General features: G+C 40.9%; 1 protein-coding gene across 1 annotated transcript; it reads right to left on the bottom strand.

Moving 5' to 3' along the window:
- Positions 1-5,688: 5,688 nt before the first annotated feature.
- LOC139458923 (uncharacterized) lies at positions 5,689-21,958 on the bottom strand. Its single transcript, XM_071240359.1, has 13 exons — positions 21,881-21,958; positions 20,645-20,713; positions 19,548-19,627; positions 19,277-19,348; positions 18,077-18,200; positions 16,919-17,004; positions 15,156-15,227; positions 14,357-14,465; positions 10,632-11,819; positions 9,501-10,022; positions 8,731-8,966; positions 7,170-7,235; positions 5,689-5,892 (listed from the first exon to the last, which is right to left on the bottom strand). The coding sequence occupies exons 1-13, from the start codon at positions 21,903-21,905 to the stop codon at positions 5,722-5,724; spliced, it is 2,820 nt and encodes a 939-aa protein (XP_071096460.1). The 5' UTR covers positions 21,906-21,958; the 3' UTR covers positions 5,689-5,721.
- Positions 21,959-22,685: the final 727 nt, after the last annotated feature.

A 22,685-nucleotide genomic window follows, 5' to 3' on the forward strand; every position in this document is an offset into this window, starting at 1 on the left:
CTTGGTTTTTTTTCATGTCATGAGGTTGTTGTACATCTTCAGACATGATCCGGGTCAGCTTGACCTCGACGTGAGATATATGAGTAACTCATACATGACATCCTTCTGAAAATACCAGGATTTGGTTATGTCTTTGTCTTATATTTTGGCCACATTTGCATATCACATTATAGTTTAAACCTTTTCCACCCCGCGACTATATCCGTTTTCATTTTAATGATAATTATGTACATGCTATGATTTCGATTTAAGGTTACAGTCACTTATGGCTCAAAGAACAACCGTACAAGCATATGTAATGTACATCTATCAACTACAAGCTGAAGGGGAAATGATACCCACCTAGAAATAGAGTGAAGGGCGAACACAAATAACGGACATCTGTGACAAGCTTTACCAACATGTGAAGTTGAACAATGAATCTGAACATGACATATATAGAGGTTATCACGCCAGTGTGTTTGGGGATGGTAAATATCCTGCATTAGGAATAAACATTGTATTTAGCGAGCCTTGGCGAGCTAAATACATAGTGTTTATTCCTAATACAGGATATTTACCATCCCCAAACACACAAGCGTGATAACCTCTTTATCATATAATGTCATTCTTTAATTCTGTGCTTGAAGATAGCTTTCCCTCTCTCACAAACATTACCGAAACATTGCGAGTTTTCCTGGAATGCGCGCATTAATATTTATAACGTCACAGGGTAAGTGATGTGTCAGTCGGACAGTGACAGTAGCCAATATAGTTCCAACTGAAATCTGTTTCTTAAACAGTGGCGAAGCAACATATACGCAAAATAAAAGTTGTTTTTAATTTCCTTTCGCGGCAATCCATAGGTCTGTCCGCTAGAGTAACTGCCCTTTGTCAAAGGGAAGCTACTCTAACCCTAGTCTATGAGGCGTCACGGCCACGGTCAGACGTTGTTGACAGTCGGTCTGTCCTGTTATAACGTTAAGAAGTGTAGTCAGATGTACACACAGCGACAAAACGAAACAAGGTAACAATTCAAACATATTTCGGCAAAATCCAACTATTTTAATTTGTGAAGAAGGTTTCAAGCCGCAGAGGTCTACAAGCACAGATATGGCTACTGATCGCGCTTGGCTAGGCCTCGTGCCCTCGCACATTTGTTTCAAAATTTATATCTCCAAAGTTGCCAAAACTTATAAAATGCCTTAGCTTCGTCACAGTTAGACACTGATTTTCACTATATTAGACTGTTCTTTTGATAATGATAGCAATTATCCCTGTAGTTTATCCAGATTCCCGACGCAGTGAAAGTAGTCCTACTTAACCTTTGATATTTGCATCTCTATCCGCATATGACCCCAACGGATATCGTTTTTATCCGTTGGCTTTATCCTGCCGGGAAACCTACCCATTATATGATAAAAAGGAGTATATACAGAGTTCCTCGCGGTCAAGATGGTACCTCTGGCACAAACATTCGAGAAGTGGCAAATCATCATAACACGGTCTATTCAACGAAATATGTACTAACATCAATGGTTTCATGTTGTGTTGTAGTATGATACACTTGCTATTATAACTATTATGAATGAGTGAGTATGGTTTTACGCCGCTTTTAACACTATTCGAGCACTGTCGCGGCGGGGGACACCAGAAACGAACTTCACACACAATTCCACCCATGCTTAAACCATTTAGCTACGCAACCGCCCGACAGCACTCTGAGAAAAGTCCGATTAAGTGATCTGCAAATGAACTTGTGGCAGTGGTGTTATTATTAGTCATTACTTCACCAGGGTATGACAAGGGGTTTCAAAACTTAAACTTTTCTTTCATCGACCAGAAAAAAAGTAAAATCATTAATGTTTATAAAATCTTTCTACCTATCTACCCATTTAACATTTTAAGGAAAGACAAAAAAAACGATTTTAGATATTATTTAATATAATTGCTTAGGAAACAGAAACACAGAAAAAGGCATGAAGCAGATGAATAAATGAGGAAAACGTTCCTACACGTATGAATATGTTCTTCTACACCAAAACACCATCAAGAGCCGATACTGACAAACGTTTCAGAAGAGTGAAAGTCATTTTGCGCCCTAGTCAGCAAAAAGCCAGTGTCTGAAAACATCCACGCCATCGAAGCACGACTACACGCAATCAACCCGGCCATAAAATCCAAATCAATCGACTATTTGCTCAGTTGCTGGGAACCTTTAATGACCGGGGTCACGAAACCAGCAGAGTAGTAGTACTAGTAGTAGTAGTAGTAGTAGTAGTAGTAGTAATAGTAAAATGTTCATGGCGTCTCTTATACATTTTAAAAATGGTGCGGCAAGTAAATAATTATAAAATTCTCTTCTTCGCATATTACATAAAACATTCGGTTGTTTTCTTCAGCTGTACAATATAAATCATACCGTAAATCTTCATAAAAACTGCATTGTAGTTAAACATGACATTCATCTGCCACCAAATCACAATTGCGATATTCACATAGCCTTTCCGATAGTGAAGAAGGCTTGGAGCGAGTGAGTGAGTTGATTTTAACGCCACTTTTAACAGTATTCCAATCATATCACGGCGTGTCAGCTTAATGTGGGAGGAAAGCTCGAAGTGATGCAGGTTTCAGACGTTTACCGCCTCGGTGAAACCCACGAGCACGGGTATGGTGCTGACAAACCTAGAAACATAATTGGGGCGAACCGGGATTCGAACCCACAATCATAGATTTCTGGCGTCTTCAGAGGTGCAATGTCCCCGGCAATAATTTTCATTGGTTATTGTAGCCATCGGGAAATGAAAACTGGCCAGTTTGTAATGAGTGAGTCTGGACCAGGCAAACCAGTGGTAGATATCATGAGCAGTCGTCTCTTGCGATAAGCAATAGAGTACCACGAAACAAATCTAACACAGAGTCCCCACGGATTGTATGGACGCCTTTTTGATGTGATCGTAATGAACGGCGGGATTGTGATTGCCACTTTCATGATAATAATAATGATAATTTCCTACTAAGTCCTTTCCATTGACAGAACGCGTGGTGTTAAAGATAGTCATCGATATATACCTGCAGGCTGAAATGCCTAAGGTAACACTTGGCCTAAATACGTAACAATGGAATACCCATTTCTGGACACCTCAGCAGCACCATCCTGATTAAACGTATCTCACAATTTAATTTCCAGTAAATAGTACATAGTACCATCTATGTTTGTTATCTAGTTTTCACCTACAATGGCCACTTGATGTCAACCTTTATGCTTGAAAGCCTCTTTTGAAGTTTTGCAATCACCACTTTGGTCTTTCCGTCCACATTCCGCTGAATGTATCTGGCGTGTCGGCTGAATGTTTATAGAAAGACGAACGTCTCGTACCAATTTCTGGAAATCAACAAGCGTGAATATGGTGCTTGCAGACAAGGTATCATTATCAGAATTTTTAAAAGTCAAAATGGAATTTCGATAAGAGGATTATTGCTCCTGAAGGCTTCATATGTCTCACGCTGGGCAACTCGGACAGTCCAGAATATGAAATAATACGGAAACACACGGCGAAGATAAAATGAGTACATGGTTTTGTGACAAGAGGAAATATACATATTAATTCTTATGCTGGCGGTTCCCTGTAATTCCATTTTTTGTTGTTTGGTATGTTTGTTAGTATAATAGTTTAGAAAGAATATTACACTGGAAAACTTACAACTACGCGGACTGCTGTGTGAAAGGTCCGGTCACGTTATATATGGTCATATGGCCATGACAGATTAACTATGGTCAAACTCGAAATTACGTATTATCGGACTCGGAGCAGCTTACATCCATTTGTTCTCTAGGGAAGACGTATTTCCTTGTGAGTTTTACTTATGTTAAAGCTAATTTAAAGCAGTTTAATGAGGTCATCTTTGGTAATGGCGCGTCGGGTTTTGCTGTTTATAAGAAAATAAAGCCAAGGTAATAACACAGCTAAAACATACCATCCACTCCAAAAAGCACTTATCGGGACTTGCAGGCAACAAGTAGCGTGTCATGAACAAGGACAATGGACAATCACAGAGACGAAACTCTGTCATATGGCCATGACAGATTAACTATGGTCAAACTCGAAATTACGTATTATCGGACTCGGAGCAGCTTACATCCATTTGTTCTCTAGGGAAGACGTATTTCCTTGTGAGTTTTACTTATGTTAAAGCTAATTTAAAGCAGTTTAATGAGGTCATCTTTGGTAATGGCGCGTCGGGTTTTGCTGTTTATAAGAAAATAAAGCCAAGGTAATAACACAGCTAAAACATACCATCCACTCCAAAAAGCACTTATCGGGACTTGCAGGCAACAAGTAGCGTGTCATGAACAAGGACAATGGACAATCACAGAGACGAAACTCTGTCATATGGCCATGACAGATTAACTATGGTCAAACTCGAAATTACGTATTATCGGACTCGGAGCAGCTTACATCCATTTGTTCTCTAGGGAAGACGTATTTCCTTGTGAGTTTTACTTATGTTAAAGCTAATTTAAAGCAGTTTAATGAGGTCATCTTTGGTAATGGCGCGTCGGGTTTTGCTGTTTATAAGAAAATAAAGCCAAGGTAATAACACAGCTAAAACATACCATCCACTCCAAAAAGCACTTATCGGGACTTGCAGGCAACAAGTAGCGTGTCATGAACAAGGACAATGGACAATCACAGAGACGAAACTCTGTCATATGGCCATGACAGATTAACTATGGTCAAACTCGAAATTACGTATTATCGGACTCGGAGCAGCTTACATCCATTTGTTCTCTAGGGAAGACGTATTTCCTTGTGAGTTTTACTTATGTTAAAGCTAATTTAAAGCAGTTTAATGAGGTCATCTTTGGTAATGGCGCGTCGGGTTTTGCTGTTTATAAGAAAATAAAGCCAAGGTAATAACACAGCTAAAACATACCATCCACTCCAAAAAACACTTATCGGGACTTGCAGGCAACAAGTAGCGTGTCATGAACAAGGACAATGGACAATCACAGAGACGAAACTCTCAAAGTCATGAAAGAATGGTAGGGATGGTCTGTCGGCCAATGACCTATCTGGAGACCTATGTAGTGGTGGAAGAGGTGTGGAAATATTCTAGATAACATTATCATATGCAGATAGCATTCCTTTCGTCAGGGTTACAGTTTTCACTTTATGAGTTACAAACTTGAATATACTTTAGGAAGTAATCACAGTTATTGGTCAGATATGAGTGAAAAAGTGCTTTCATGGAAATCTGGTTAGGGATCGGCGTTTGCAAAGACACATACGACAATCTGAATAATGCGGGGTTTTTTTAATAATTCTTAAATAGTATGTTTTGTAACATACGTCAACAATGGCATTCTAACTAAACAAGAAAATATCCCCGTCCTTTGTTTTTCGTTCCGATCATTCCCTACAGCTGTCAAAAAACACCATAAAAGGCATTCTCTTATTTGTCACGATTTTGATGTTGGTCTGTCACCTCCATTCCCTTGTTTGTGGGTTTCACCAAAATGGTAGACGTCTTAGACATGCATCACTTTCCTCCGCATTAAGCTGACACTCAATTGCTGTTCAAAGCGGAGGTAAATATAAGACGCATAGGCGGAAAGCAATGAAAAAAGGACGTAATCATGTTACAATTATCACGTTTATTTCAAATGATACAGAAATGGCAATGATGTAATGAACCAAACCAGGATGAAGCTTCTACTTGTGAAGACGACACTGCAGGTCAAGGATTGAACGGTCCGTCACAGTGGTGCAGCGCGTGGAGTTCCGGTGATATTACAAGGTCTCTGTGGTTACAGTTCACTCCATCACAGCACTCTACATCGTCATACTGGTAGCCCTCAAAGGTGACAGTACCTCCGTTCTTTGTTGTATTCCGTAGTACTGAGCAAGCCTGTTACACAGGGGACATACAGTGGTAATGCAGTTGTTACTGACGGACAATAAATATGGCGTCTTCCTGATCGTGGTGGATGGTTGTTGGGTGAGTGTATTGATAGATTGTGAGTGAGTGAGTGAATATGGTTTTACGCCGCTTTTAGCAATATTCCAGCAATATCACGGCGGGGGACACCAGAAATGGGCTTCACACATTGTGCGCATGTCGGGAATCGAACCCGGGTCTTCGGCGTGACGATCGTACGCTCTAACCACCAGGCTACCCGATTGTGATGAGATCAGGGTGATGGTAATTTCTGGCTAATGATGGCTTTACTTGAGGGGTGGAGCGGTGCGAATTGGTCGTTATCACTGTCTGTTTGTGTTGGCTATGTGGTGGGTGGGTCAGTTAGGGTTCTACCTGGGGGTGTTATCAGGGTGGGTAATCTACCTCTTTGCGTTCAGAATGGTTAGATCAGACAAGGGTGATGTTATTAGGGTGGGTGGTAATCTCTACCTGGTGATCATCTCTTTCGAGAATTGTTGTTGAGTTGAGATGAAATGGGGCTTAAGGTCGCGTCCAAGATTATTGCACATATATAGCGACGTGCATGCACGTGTGTTTGTCTGCTTGTGCTAGTCAGGACTTATGTCGATTTTATAGTTCTAGCCCGTTGAGATACCATGCCGCAGTTTTAACATAAATACCCCACTCAAACACAGTACACTGACTCCGAGCCGACCAATACTTGTTTTAGCCAGCAAATGCTGAGCGACAGACAGGTAAGAACATGTACCATCTTTTAACGTCTTTTGGTATGACGCGGCCGGGGAACAAACCCTGAATCTTCCGCTCTCCGGGCGGACGCTCTACCACTAGACCACGGAGGCGGTCGGGAGGATTTGGGATAGAAGGGGATACCCATATTAGAGGTTGGTATGTTAGTCATGGCTTCAGGTACTGTTCACACACCTTGTGGTGGATACACCCACTAAGACACACTATAATCACTCAAAGATTGTCTTTTTCCCTTTACGTTGCAACAGCAAGTACCATCCTTTAACGTCTTTTGGTAAGACGCGGCTGGGGATCGAACCACCTTCCACGGACAGATGTTCTATCCACTACACCACGGACGCGATCTAGCGTAGATGGTGGAGTCGCTGGACGACGTTAAGGTGGATGGTGGTATGTGACATGGTTATGAGTAAGTGAGTGAGTGAGTTGGGGTTAAGGCCGCTTTGAACTTTATTTCAGTCATAGCACGGAGTGTCCTCTGGTGAGTGTCTCACCTCCAGTTCTATACAAGCAGCAGAAAAGAAGCATCCGCTGTCTTCCACTCTGCCCGAGAAACAAGTCTGAAACAAACAGAACACCAGGCCAGTAACAATACACCATCCAGAACTAGTCCTCGATAAAAATTACATAAGCTGCTGGTACAAGTATCAATTTGATTTTTTTCTTCCTACTTTACGAAAACACAAACAGCTTATATGTCATCATAACCTGTGGCCGGACGGTGCGGGACCCTCATCATTGTTTTCAGTCACGGGATTGTCAGGTCCAGAGGCGATTCATTACAGGTCCTGTCATATAGCTGGAATTGAGGGTGCTGGATTAAACGACGATACAGGTAAGAGCCCATGGCGCATCGTTTCATTGCGATAGATTTCAGCCTTTTCACTTCTAATCCGTTTCAACCGCGACTACATGCCCATATAAAAAGAGGATTTGGATTACGTAGTTAGCGATATAGATTCTGTTTCCGTGAACTTGGCGTATTCTTTACGTGTATGAGTGAGGTTAGATCTATCCCTCATATATACTGATCGAAATAAATCAGGACAGTAAAGTGATATCCTATCATGGGTTTCCAGCCTTGTCTGCCAAATACGCATGAAAACGATGCACACTAACACAGTAGAACATTTGATTCTGACACGTGTTGAATTTGTATGCGCGTTATTTCAAATGTACTGACAGAAATGCTTATGTCCCTATGACAGTCATATCACGGAGTGTCAGCTTAATGTGGGAGGAAAGCGCTAAGTGATGCAGGTCTCAGAAGTTTACAACTTCGGTGAAACCCACGAGCACGGGTATGGTGCTGACAAACCTAGAAACATTATCGGGGCGAACCCACAATCATAGGTTTCTGGTGTGCCTAAGGGACGCCACTCTGCACAGGGAATCGAGGCGTGTTCATGATGACTGGTCCTGACCTTCGTAAATATTAAACGTCAACTCCAGAGAATAATAAGTATCGATCATCTGCCGAAATAGATACCATGAATGGATCACTAAAAATCAGTGATGACACCAAGAGGTCGCGAAAAGGTAGGCATGTTCTGCTCTACCGGAAGACAAGTCCTGTAAACGTCAGATTGCATCCATGACCTTAATGATCACATGTGACCTAGAAGCAAATAGTTTTGCTCTCTAGAGAAAAAGTCAGCTTTCAAGCTGAGATTACACCCGTCCGTACTGTTTGCCCCTGTATCCATATCCGTGACAAGCATCCGTATTTACATATACACTAATCCGTAGTTACTTCATCAAGCATCCACACGTAGCCAATGTTACTTGGTTCAAAAAGGGAGATCTATGGGATTTACAACATATTGTGTCTTCACAGCAGGAACTATTCCGACCACAAGTCCCTCCGTACACGCGAAAATTAGCCTGGGGTCGAACAAAGCGGGATACGCATCGATAATGTACAGGTACTGATACGGACAGGTATAGATGTCAAACGTGATTTTGCGGATACGGATACGGGTAAAAGATATGGAAAGGTGTAAACGGCCCTGTAGTCGGTTACGTATGCGTAGAGCAAGTGTCCGGTAAACTTACGTAATCTTTCCCAGACGGGTGGTGTTCATCACAACGGAGGGAGTGTCTGCACTGGGTCATGTCACTCTCAAACTGACACTCATAGCATACGGCCGGGGCACGTGTTGTGGTTGTTGTTGTGGTGTAGGTTGTTGTTGTGGTTGTGGTGGTGGTGGTGGTTTCCGTGGTTTCATCCGTTGTCATGGGTTCGGGCGTCGTTGGAAAAGTGAAACTTCCATTGATCCTTGCCTCAATAACTGCAGTAAAGCGATAAAGAATAAATACACAACTGTGAAAGTGTGTGAGGATTTGTATTCATTCATTTCTCGGTGGGTGTTTTTATTCATGCATTCTTTTATCACTTTCGGTGTTTATGTTTATTCATTCTTTATTTACACATGTGCATTTGCTTTGAAAACATATCTGTTTACTAATAACGGGAAATACCTATTGAGTCTTTATGAAATCTCAATGAGAATTTGTAAACAAATACGTTTAATATTGATTAACGTGGTGTGTGCTATTTTGTTTTCCGATTAGGTGTTCTTTGTCAAAGTAAAGTATTGACAAAAATATTGAGACAATGCACTTTTTTCATAAGTAGCGTGAAAGTTAATTTAACAAAACACTGTTTGGGGTGTTGCTTTGAAAGAAAAGTGAATTCCCTTCCCTTATCGTTTTACTTTGAATGTTGGTAATTGAAAAGTTAAGGCTTTTGGTTGAATATTAAATCTACATTCATGTCAAATTAGATCCTTATATCAGTAAATCAAGTATAAAACACAACTAACCTTGACAAAAATCTGTAAGCATCAGATCTGTGGTATTGAGGATAAAACTAGCATCAACTGTAATATTGAGCTCGTCAGGATCTGTCGGCTGAGCAGAAGGAGCAAAGACGAAGATGAAGGTGGAATTGTCTCTAGCTGCCATCGCCTCCGCTGCAGTCACATCTGTATGGTTCGTGATCCCATCGGTTATAATGATGATGATCTTATCCACGAATTCTCTGGAATCTGGACCATTCAGAATCTGAAGCGCTTCATCAATGGCAGTGTCTGGGTAAGAAGGACCTTCTACTGGGAGACCAGAGATAGCGTCGACGCCCTGTAGGGCCATGTTCTTGTCATCAGTCAGTGGTTGTATTAAGTCAGGGTTGTTGTTGAAAGCAACAAGTGCGACTTGCGCATCTGTTGGGGACATCCTCAACTCGTTGACCGTTTGTTTCAAAAAGTCCACATTGTTGTGAAAGTCGAGTACATTGGTGTCCGAGTGGTCAACAAGAAAGACAATGTCGGCATTGAGGCTGCAGTCTGGAAATGAAGAATGTCATGTATTAAATCTTGACTGGATGTACTTAAATTTAGCCAACGATTGTGAATGTTTACTGAAATAGTGTTTATATCCTGATTGCATTCCTATGTTTGTCTATATAAAATTTTGTTTATAAATGGAAATTATATTTATTTGTGTGCGTGCGTGCGTGCGTGCGTGCGTGCGTGCGTGCGTGTGTGCGTGCGTGCGTGCGTGTGTGTGTGTGTCTGTATTCCCTTGTTCAAGAGTGTGAACCACGACATCCCTAACAATGGTTTATATACCCGTTGGGGTTTAACAATTCAATGGTAATAACCGATGTTTGAAAATAGTTTATTTTGTTAACGAATTTCGATTTTGATTGCCTGCCTGAAGTAATATGAAATCACACTGCTGTAGACGTTTCTGTAGGTATGACATTTTATGCTTTTTTCATTCATTATCTCCTTTGACAAACAGTAGTTTATAGAATAACTTCATCAGAATGACGGATTATCTGTCTCTGGTGAAATAGTGCTGTAAATGCATATTTCCTGGTATCTTGTTGGTTAAACTCCAGTTAAACGTTTTGACGTTGTAGGGAATGGAGGGAAAACATTAAAGCTCACCGTAAGGTGTTGTTGTTGATTCAATTGATGTTGGTGTTGGAGATGTAACTGACGAAGACGTTGTCATGGCAACAGATGATGACGACTGCGTGTCTGTATACGAGGATGTTGATGAATCGACATATGGTGTTGGTTGGGTATCTGGAGACATGTCTGTTGTCATGGAAAAAGATGCTGATGACGGTTGAGTGTTTGCATACGAGGATGTTGATGAATCGACATATGTTGTTGGTTGGGTGTCTGGAGACACATCTGTTGTCATGGAAACAGATGCTGATGACCGCTGAGTGTTTGCATACGAGGATGTTGATGAATCGACATATGGTGTTGGTTGGGTGTCTGGAGACACATCTGTTGTCATGGAAACAGATGCTGATGACGGCTGAGTGTTTGCATACGAGGATGTTGATGAATCGACATATGTTGTTGGTTGGGTGTCTGGAGACACATCTGTTGTCATGGAAACATATGCTGATGAGGGCTGAGTGTTAGTATATGAGGATGTTGATGAATCGACAGATGTTGTTGGTTGGGTGTCTGGAGACACATCTGTTGTCATGGAAACAGATGATGATTTGCCCGAAAACGAATCTGTTGTCATGGAAGAAGAGGATGATGTCGGGGTGTCCGAAGACGAGGGCGTTGACGTATCGACATATGATGTTTCGGTAACTGATGACGAAGATGTTGTCACGGTCACAGATGATGACGGTGGGGTATCTGAAGACAAAGATGTCGTCATTAATACCTGGGTTGATGGAGACGTGCCTGAAGATGATGGAGAGGACATTGATGATGTTGGTGATGTCTGCATTACTGTAGCTGATGTTGACGAGCCACTAGATTCAGTGGTGGGTTGAAAAGTGATTTCAGACGTCGACTCTGTAGAGGCCAGTGGTGTAGTTGAAGACGTACCACTTGTAGTTGTGTATGTGGTTGTTGACGTTTCTGGCGTAGATTGACTTGATGATAACGACGTCGTAGTTGTTGTTGGTGTAGTTACTGATTTCGACGTGACAGTAGTACTTAAGGTTTTCGTGGGGGTGGAAGTTTTCATCGTAGGTGTAGAAGTAGTCTTTGTTGTTGTCGGAGTAGTTGTAGCTACTGTTGTTGAGGTCGTAGTAATAGTTGTTGGACTAGCAGTTGTTGTCGATGTTAGAACAGTAGGCTTTGACGGAGGATATGTAGCTACAAGATAAAAACATGCAATGAACTTTCCGGGCAGAAAAAGCCAATAACCCCAACAAATCCTAAAACAAAACGTTCTTATTTTTCCTGTGTGACCATACATTGTTGTGTAAGATATCGAAGTATAAAGGGTTTTTCAGACAAGAAGATCGGGGGTCGGGGGGGGGGGGGGGGGGGGGGGGGGGGGGGGGTGTTTACAATGGATGACCTGAGTGGCATCTTTCCCAGTTGGATTTTAACGTCCTACCAAGCTGGATTATTCACTGTTCATTGTGAAGCGCTTGGGGTGCTGCTGGCGAAGGCTTACATTCACATCCCCTACACTCATCACTAGTGTATAAACACAACATAATACACAATACATACTAAAATCTACTCCACAACTCACAACACAAATAACATTTCGCATTTCATGCAAAACACTTAACACAACACACGCCAGCACTCTACGCACTACACTACACGACACAACACACATCTCACAACACACTACGCGCTGCATTACACACATCTCACAACACACTACGCGCTGCACTACACACATCTCACAACACACTACGCGCTGCACTACACACATCTCACAACATACTATACAAAGTCATATAACACAACACTCACTACACAATCGCACTACAGATCATAAACTTATTACGACATACTACATATTTAACACACAACACTACACTGCACACAACTCACAACACACTACTCACAACAAACTGCACATTTAACACAAAATACTACACTACTTACATCTCACAGCACACTAATCACAACAATATGCACATTTAACACACTACACTACATACATCTCACAACACATTAATCACAAGAAACTGCACATTTAACACACTACACTACACTACACTACACTACACTACACTACACTACACTACACTACACTACACTACACACTAATAAGAAATACACTAATCACAACAAACTGCATATTCAACACAAAACTCTACGCAACACACATCTCACAACACACTTATCACAACATACTTCACCTGGAAAACAACACACTATTCTACACAGATCTCACAACACACTTATCACAACATACTTCACCTGGAAAACAACACACTATTCTACACAGATCTCACAACATACTAATCACAACATACTTCACCTGGAAAACAACACACTATTCTACACAGATCTCACAACATGCTAATCACAACATACTTCACCTGGAAAACAACACACTATTCTACACAGATCTCACAACATACTAATCACAACATACTTCACCTGGAAAACAACACACTATTCTACACAGATCTCACAACACACTTATCACAACATACTTCACCTGGAAAACAACACACTATTCTACACAGATCTCACAACACACTTATCACAACATACTTCACCTGGAAAACAACACACTATTCTACACAGATCTCACAACACACTTATCACAACATACTTCACCTGGAAAACAACACACTATTCTACACAGATCTCACAACACACTTATCACAACATACTTCACCTGGAAAACAACACACTATTCTACACAGATCTCACAACACACTTATCACAACATACTTCACCTGGAAAACAACACACTATTCTACACAGATCTCACAACACACTTATCACAACATACTTCACCTGGAAAACAACACACTATTCTACACAGATCTCACAACATACTAATCACAACATACTTCACCTGGAAAAGAACACACTATTCTACACAGATCTCACAACATACTAATCACAACATACTTCACCTGGAAAACAACACACTATTCTACACAGATCTCACAACATACTAATCACAACATACTTCACCTGGAAAACAACACACTATTCTACACAGATCTCACAACATACTAATCACAAGAAACTGCACATTCAACACAAAACACTACACTACACACATCTTACAACACACTAATCGCAACATACTACACAATTAAACACATTACACTACACACATCTTACAGCACACTAATCGCAACATACTACACATTTAACACACTACACTGCACTACACTACACAACACAACACAAATATTACAACACACTAATCACGTCAGTTGAACCCTGAACTTTGACTGCCCAATCTAAATAAAGAATGCGCGGTTTTCTGAGCCATAAAGATACGAGCGTTATACAACAATTCCGCTTCATTTACCTCCTCGGTCGAAAATGTCTATTTGAAAGGAGAAAAAACTGACAGAACACAAAACTGCCTTCGATGATACTCCTTTAGGGCTATAGATACCAACGGGCTCAGAGTCCACAGGATGATATAACATCCATAGCAATATATCAGCGCAGCCTTTGTCATCTGCATTCGGAACTAGTCGTTTTAGTTTGTTTTCGTGATACAGAAATCAGATGCTGGTCTCGATGGTTTGCTCACTCGTACCGAGAAGTTAGACGCCTCGACGCTGATCGCCTCATTAGGAAGTTAACCCGACGACACCTCCTATAGATGTGTCACCAGATCTTCACGCAGATAGGTGTGTTATCGAAGAGAAAGATCTGATTTAATGAAATCGAACTGCTGTTATACTAACCATCCTTTCCACACGCTAGATTACAGTAGTCGTCGTCACAGCATCTGGCACACAATGTACTCAGGGCCTCTTCTCTCCTGCCTTTTGCGTGATTGAGTTGTCCACAAGTCTTTAAAACAATGTAAATGTCGTATATCTCTACATATTGTGACAGTTACATTACAGGCCGAATAAAGTGGGACCTCGCTTGCTCGACATGTTGGGACCATCAACTACATTTCGAGTTTTGGACAAGCAGGTACAAATACTAGAGTAAGGGAGTGAGTTTAACGCCTTATATAATGGTTAAAGGGGCGCTGAACCCGACTCACTCTCTTACTTCATGAGTTGGGGCAGTACATACCTGCATCATTGGGATTCAGAGTCAGAAGATGTCCTCAGAAACCTAGGCGACTGAATGTATCGGCTGGTCGGGCTTTGTGAATTGGTTGTTTCTGTGTCATGGTAACCATTACTTATAGTGAGTGAGTGAGTGAGTGAGTTGGGTTTACCGCCGCTTTTAACAGTATTCCAGTTATATCGCGGCGTGTCAGCTTAATGTTGGAGGAAGGCCCGAAGTGATGCAGGTCTCAGACGTTTACCACTTCGGTGAAACCCACGAGCACGGGTATGGTGCTGACAAACCAAGAAACATAATCGGGGCGAACCGGGATTCGAACCCACAATCATAGGTTTCTGGCGTGCCCAAAGGACGCAACTCTGCACAGCGAATCGCGGCGTCTAAGACGACTTATCAAAACCCTGGACATATTCAAGAAATCTCTTAGTCTCTTAGTGAATCACTATCAAGTTTACCTACATAGGTATCCACGCATCCAAGATTGAATCGCAGTTCAAATTCGTCAGTGATAACCTCGTCGATGTAACATTGCTGAGAATAAACAAGTAATGCTACAAGTAATGACACAAGTAATGACAAAAGTAGGAAAAAAGTACCGAAACAAGAAATGCTACAAGTAATGCTACAAGCAGCGACACAAATAATGATGCACGTAATGACACAAGTAATGACACAAATAAAAAAACAAGAAGTGATACAAGTAATGATTCACATAATGATACAAGTAATGATACATGTAATGATGCACGTAATGATACAAGTAATGACACAAGTAAAAATACAAGTAGTGATTCAAGTAGTGATTCAAGTAATGATGCACGTAATGGTACAAGTAATGACACACGTAATGATACAAAAAATGATGCACGTAATGATACAAGTAATGACACAAGTAAAAATACAAGATGTGATACAAGTAATGATACAAGTAATGATCCACGTAATGATACAAGTAATGACACAAGTAATGATGCACGTAATGACACATGTAATGATACAAGTAATGATGCACGTAATGACACAAGTAATGATACAAATAATGATACACGTAATGATACAAGCAACGACACAAATAATGATGCACGTGATGACACAAGGAATGACACAAGTAAAAATTCAAGTAATGATGCAAGTAATGATGCACGTAATGATACAAGCAACGACACAAATAATGATGCACGTGATGACACAAGGAATGACACAAGTAAAAAATCAAGTAATGATGCAAGTAATGATGCACGTATTGATGCACGTAATGATACAAGTAATGACACAAGTAAAAATACAAGTAGTGATACAAGTAATGATTCACATAATGATACAAGTAATGATACAAGTAATGGTCCACGTACTGATACAAGTAATGACACAAGTAATGATGCACGTAATGATACAAGTAATGATCCACGTAATGATACAAGTAATGACACAAGTAATGATACAAGTAACGAAGCATGTAAGGAAACAAGTAATGATGCACGTATTGATACAAGTAATGACACAAGTAAAATACAAGTAGTGATACAAGTAATGATTCACATAATGATACAAGTAATGATATAAGTAACGAAGCATGTAATGAAACAAGTAATGATACAAGTAACGAAGCATGTAATGAAACAAGTAATGATACAAGTAACGAAGCATGTAATGAAACAAGTACTGATGCGCATATTGATACAAGTAATGATGCACATAATGATACTAGTAATGATACAAGTAATGATACAAGTAATGATACAAGTAATGATCCACGTAATGATACAAGTAATGACACAAGTAATGATGCACGTAATGACACATGTAATGATACAAGTAATGATGCACGTAATGACACAAGTAATGATACAAATAATGATACACGTAATGATACAAGCAACGACACAAATAATGATGCACGTGATGACACAAGGAATGACACAAGTAAACATTCAAGTAATGATGCAAGTAATGATGCACATAATGATACAAGTAATGATACAAGTAATGACACAAGTAATGATACATGCATCATCCAAGTGCTTCAATACTATTCACACACATTTGTATATGCAAAGAAAATAATTGCTATAATTGCTGTAATTAGCTATATCCCCGTTTCGGAAATAATCGATCTTAGCTCTTGGACCACCTTAAGTCCATGCTAGAGTATGGGAGTGAAAGCCACCATCGTCTCTATCCCAATCTCCTATAGCATCAGTTTTTTTTGTATAAGTTCTTACCTGATTTGCTTCACAGGTTTTCACCTGTTCACATTCAGATGGTGCCTTGATGAAGTCACAATGATAACATGACCGCCCCTTGGGTGCTGAAGTTGGAAGACACGACATTCAGTCTAAAGCATTTATTGGGACACTGGTACAATACGCACGTCCATTGACTTCACATTGATGGCGTGAGATTCGCGTCATGCAGACTTGCACATGGACGATCATGTGAGTGAGGGAATGTGAGAGAATGGTTTTAACGCCCATTTAAGCAATATTCCAGCAATATCACGGCAGGGAATACCAGAAATGGGAATCACGCATTGTACCCATAGAACAAACGAACCCGGGTCTGATGGATCAACAACTTGGTAACCACACCCGCCCACTGTACATACCAAAACCAAAACTCCACAGCTGCAACGGCCTCATTGTAAGAGTCGAAATGAGTTCTTGTTCATTGCTTTCTTCATGTTTCGGAACAGATGGAAGTCCAACGGAGCATAAGGTCGGTGTTATAGGAGTTCAAAGCCACACTCGTGAATTGTAGCCATGGCAGTGAGTTATGCACTGGTGTATTGTCGTGATGAATGACCACACCTACACCAGCTTTTCCTGCTTTGGTGCTGTTTTGATTGTCGTTTGAACTCATTTCTCATCAGATGTCAGAAGCTCTGGAATCCAACAAGCTCATACTTTCTTTATTTTATCAAGTTCTGTGACAATGGCATGTACTCTCTCCTGGGAAATGCCTACTGAACTCGCCGTCGGTCATCACAATATCGTGCATTCTCTGGATCATTCCAGTGTTGCTGACGTCACAGGTCCTCCAGGACAGGGATCGTCCTCAAGGCTGTCCCTGCCACGCTTACATTCTGCCGCCCACCTCCCTACGGTGGCATAGGATCGGCATCCTTCCCTTGTGTTATGCCCAGGTCTTCTCGGGTGGTTCTTGGTGTTAAGATTTTTTCTGCAAGTACTTGGTCACTGCCCGTCCCCCAAGTTTGTCCAATTATTAAAGGACACATAATCCTATTTACTAACTTGTAATTTGCACACCTAACTCAAATGGTTATTGATGAAATCATGAAATGTCCACAACAAACGAATTCACTGTGGTGCAATTCCTTTCATGCGAGACTCAGAACTTATCTGCCAACCCTCATAACTTACGTCCTGCTCTGCATCCCATCCTGTTACAGTACTCTCCGGTACAGCAGTCCTCGCACACGTGGATGGCGACATCCTTACGTTCGACATCTGACCTTCGACCTTTCCCAGCGCCAGTACCACAGAGCTAAAAGGAAAATAATGTAAAACTGTATGACATATTCATTGTGTGACGAACATATAGACGTCGATAAAAATATCATTCAAATTCGAAAAACCAACATTGGATATCTGTTGTTTCGAAAACAGAACCAATGTAATTTTCATTTTTGTTGTTGATAATTAAGATTAAAATTTAATATTCTCATGAATAGGATTTGGCACCTGCTGCATTAAATTTAGTATGTGTTTGTTTGGTGTTTTACGGCGCACTCTTCCAGCAATAGTCCATTTATAAGACGTCGGCCAGTAAATAATCGAGTTAACAGATGCTCACCAAAGGGGTGTAAGACAAGAAGACACAATTTGCTTAAAGTTATACATTTACTTATTGTTATTTAGTACGTTCATGCCATACATAAAAAGAAGTAATGGTATTTACATCTTACGTTCAACAATGTTTGATGTATGATAGATATGACATAATTATTCCCCATGAAGGGATCACATAACATCTAAATCATGACGTATTGATTGGTACAGCTTCGTTTCTGTATACGTTAAATACCTTTGTCCGTCTGGCATTTTCAAATATCTAGGGGCCAGTATACTGAAGCGTATCATTCAACAAAATACTGGGCAAGTTGGTGACCAGTCTGGAATGTCTATGACAGTGAAGTAGTTGACATAGTTGTGAAAAAGCTTCTCAAAAATGTTTTTACCGCAAATTATGAAGGCTCTTGACTTATGGTAATTCTCTGTTTTAGATCACCTGTTTTCGATTAGGTTGGTTGGATTGTTGTTTAACGCAACACTCAGCAGTATTCCAGCTATATGAATGCGGTCTGTAAATAATCGAGTCTTGACCAGACAATCCAGTGATTGACATCGAACTACACACTTGGGATACGATGGCATGCATCAACCAAGTCAGTGAGTTTAACCACCCGATCCCGTTAGTCGCCTGTTAAAGCAAGCATGGGTTGCTGAAGATCTTCACGGTTTTTATCGATGTGGCATAACATGGATAACATCACATCTACCTAGACATAGTTACATAAAAAAATATTAAGACAGAGGCATTTCGTTCGGATTTATACTTACTGACTGTGCTCTGCAGCCGACTTTATAGAAGATGTGGCCCTGTTCTGTGATATACTCATCAGTAAAGCATGCCTGGAAGGAAGGAATATAATGGGTGTACTGGTTCTAAATGCGTAAGTGTTGAATGGAGTGTTAAACAATACAATGAAATGCTGGAATGGAGAACTCCTCTGTCTCTCTCTCTCTCTCTCTCTCTCTCTCTCTCTCTCTCTCTCTCTCTCTCTCTCTCTCTCTCTCTCTCTCTCTCTCTCTCTCTCTCTCTCAGTCTTACCTCGTCCGATTCACACTGCAGTTTCTGGTGACAGTCATGGGGTTGGTTTACTCTATCACAATAGAGGCAGTTGGGGCCAGCTGAAATAGTCATGGAATGCGCATGTGAAAAGTAAATAAGTCTATTCTTTCTCAAATCATACAAATCAATTTAGGCCAGACATTATTGTTAAACTTGGTTTACGAATCCGTCAACTCCCCGAAAATGAAATGTACAAAAACTAAATATATAAAGGCAGTGGATAGTGTTATTTCGCCGAACAGAAATAAGTAAAATATGTTTTTAAATAAATCCATTTACTTTCGCTTCCAATCCAAAGGATTTATCTAAAATATTATTGCTAAAATATACCTTAAACATTCTGAACGCAACCAAATAGGACAAATCGCGATAGATCCGTGTCAGAAACTGAACTAAGGTAATTCTCAAATGAAGGGAGGCAATTCTCAATTGAAGTGAGGTTATTTTGAACGGAAGGGAGGTTATTCCAAACTTTTTTTTTCCTCTATTCCCCCGTCCCCACTTAGGATAGGGTAGGATTGAGGGCGGATGGAGACGGGTTTGTTATGTGTATGGGCTAGTGTGGGTGTTGATATAGGGGGTAAGAATGTGATACGGATAAAGTGTAAGGGATTGATATTGTGTGGAGGACGAGGAGGGGAGAGCGATTGCGTGGGGAGGATGTGGGGATACCGCTGGGACTGAGGATGGGATACTGTGGGGGTCAGGATAGAGTTGGAGGGGATAGGGAATGGAATGGGAAGAAGGTGTGTTGGGGGATGGACGGGGATCGGTCGCGTGTAGGGTTGAGTTTGGGAACAGCTGTGAAAGGGGAAGGGATGTGTTGGGATGGGATGAAATAGGCCTGGAGGGGAAGAGTAACAGTGAATGAGTAATATGTGTTTGGGGTTGGGTAGATGTATGGACAGGGTACGGTAAGCTGATAAGTATTCTTTACTTTTAACGACGAGTGATTCACAGCATGTTCCTCAAGTATTGACTCTTTTCATCTTTCGGCTCACAACTGTCAGTTTTGCAAGTATACAGACACAAATCAAACCGAATACTATACTAAAATTTTGTAGAATGACATTGACCTTGCCGCCTTGACCTCGTTGTATTCACGTCGTGACCATTGACCGTGTAGACAAGACATGACCCCAACACTGCAACACAGAAATCGAGCATCAACGAGTATTCTAGCAGAAGTGCTATAAATATCATTTGGACATGTTGGCCATGTCCTTCAAATCGGAAACACATACATGTATATTCCAATTTCATATTCTGGTGCAATGTATAATGTATTGAAAATGTTATTGTTCAGTATGCGGAATAAATCCACAACGAATATATTGAGGTGAGTACTTCAAGGCAATATTAGTGCACAGTTCTTCCATTGATCTACGGTTTTTCAGTTGGCTGTGCAGAGCTGCGTCCTGATGCTGCTTAGATATCATGTACGTCACTCCCTCATACAAGCTACTACCAGCATGAGCGAAGATTTCGTGTTAACATACCTACAAATATCTATAAATTCAACAACCTTCACACAAATGTTAGTGAGTTAGTGAGTTGGGTTTAACGCCGCTTTTAACAGTATTAAAGTTATATCACGGCGTGTCAGCTTAATGTGGGAGGAAAGCCCGAAGTGATGCAGGTCTCAGACGGTTATCACTTCGGAAACCCACGAGCATGGGTATGGTGCTGACAAACATCAAACATAATCGGGGCGAACCGAGATTCGAACCCACAATTATAGGTTTCTGGCGTGCTCAAAGGGAGGCAACTCTGCACAGCGAATCGCGGCGCCTTAGACGACTGGGCCATCCGTCCCCCCTCACACTCATGTCAAAAGACCACGTGTACATGATATTTCTGCCGAATCATTAGTTCAGTGACACATTCAAAATCAGACCATGTTTGTGATAGATTACATTTGACGTATTACGTAAGCTCATCACATTACTCAAATTGTAGGCATTTTGTCACTGGTGGCCATATTTGACATTTGTGGAAATATCAGGACATAAACAAACATCATTACATTCTCGTGTGGATCCAGGGCTAGAATAGATCCCTCACAACCTATACTGGTCGTGCGAAACGACTTCCAATTGTGTGTGATCGAACCCCGACGGTTTGAAAGATCCAGAATCGATTATGTACTGTCTGCTTGAATCTGGCAGATTGTGGCGTTAAACAAAAATAAATTTACCAAAAAAAATAAAATAAGGTCGGAGTGACATATTGGTAACTAAGGTTCAATTCAGACATGAGACACACATTCGTGCCAAAGATCAGTAAATAATACTAAAAAAATTATATCTTACCAAACAGTTTCAGTAAACAAGACATGTCGGTACCAATGGAGTCTCGCGTTATCAAACCGCCAACTGTGACACGGGGAGCCACAGACAGGTGGGTGGGTCCCACGCTCTTTTCTATGTGTCCAAGTATTGCTTTTCTAAATATAAAGAAGCGTTACTCGATATAGTAACAGAATATATATTTGACTTATCGCCCCGAGAGAGGTCACAGGTAAGAACATGTGAACCTTGAAGTTTCAGACGTGAAAGTTGACAAGTCCTGATAGGTGTGTCCATATCACCTGGATCAATATGGACACAATAGGTGTGGCGCTTTTGACTTCGGGCTCGGTGTAATGAACCACGATTCGTTTTGCAGAGTTGAGCCCTTAGGCTAGAAACCTGTCCGGGGGTTCAAATCAATGATTCACACTAAATATTTTCCTAGGTTTATCAGCACCATACCTATGCTTGTTGGTTTCACCAAAAATGGTGAACGTGCAAGACCTGCATCACTTTGGGGAATTGCTCCATCATCAAGAACACCATGCAGAGTTGAGCCCTTAGGCTAGAAACCTGTTCGAGGGTTCAAATCAATGATTCACACTTATTATTTTCCTAGGTTTATCAGCACCATACCTATGCTTGTTGGTTTCACCAAAATGGTAAACGTGCAAGACCTGCATCACTTTGGGGAATTGCTCTATCATCAAGAACACCAGGAAATAACTGAAATAGTGTTCTGAGCGGCGTTATTTCGATACTCATTCTCTCACAAATAGTGACCTGTTCCCAACAACGAGTCACTAATTACATTTCCCAGTCTCGA

The sequence above is a fragment of the Haliotis cracherodii genome, unplaced genomic scaffold (assembly GCF_022045235.1).
Source record: "Haliotis cracherodii isolate W230 unplaced genomic scaffold, xgHalCrac1.p SCAF_13, whole genome shotgun sequence".
NCBI lineage: Eukaryota > Metazoa > Mollusca > Gastropoda > Lepetellida > Haliotidae > Haliotis > Haliotis cracherodii.

Bases quoted from the DNA above. Each gene is read 5' to 3' on its own strand.
- LOC139458923 (XM_071240359.1), bottom strand. From the start codon at position 21,905: ATGTCTTGTTTACTGAAACTGTTTG. The intron at 17,005-18,076 runs GTAAGTTATGAG...TTCCAACTTCAG, and splicing joins GATGGGATGCAGAGCAGGAC to CACCCAAGGGGCGGTCATGT. The intron at 8,967-9,500 runs GTTAGTTGTGTT...GCTTTACTGCAG, and splicing joins GCTTACAGATTTTTGTCAAG to TTATTGAGGCAAGGATCAAT.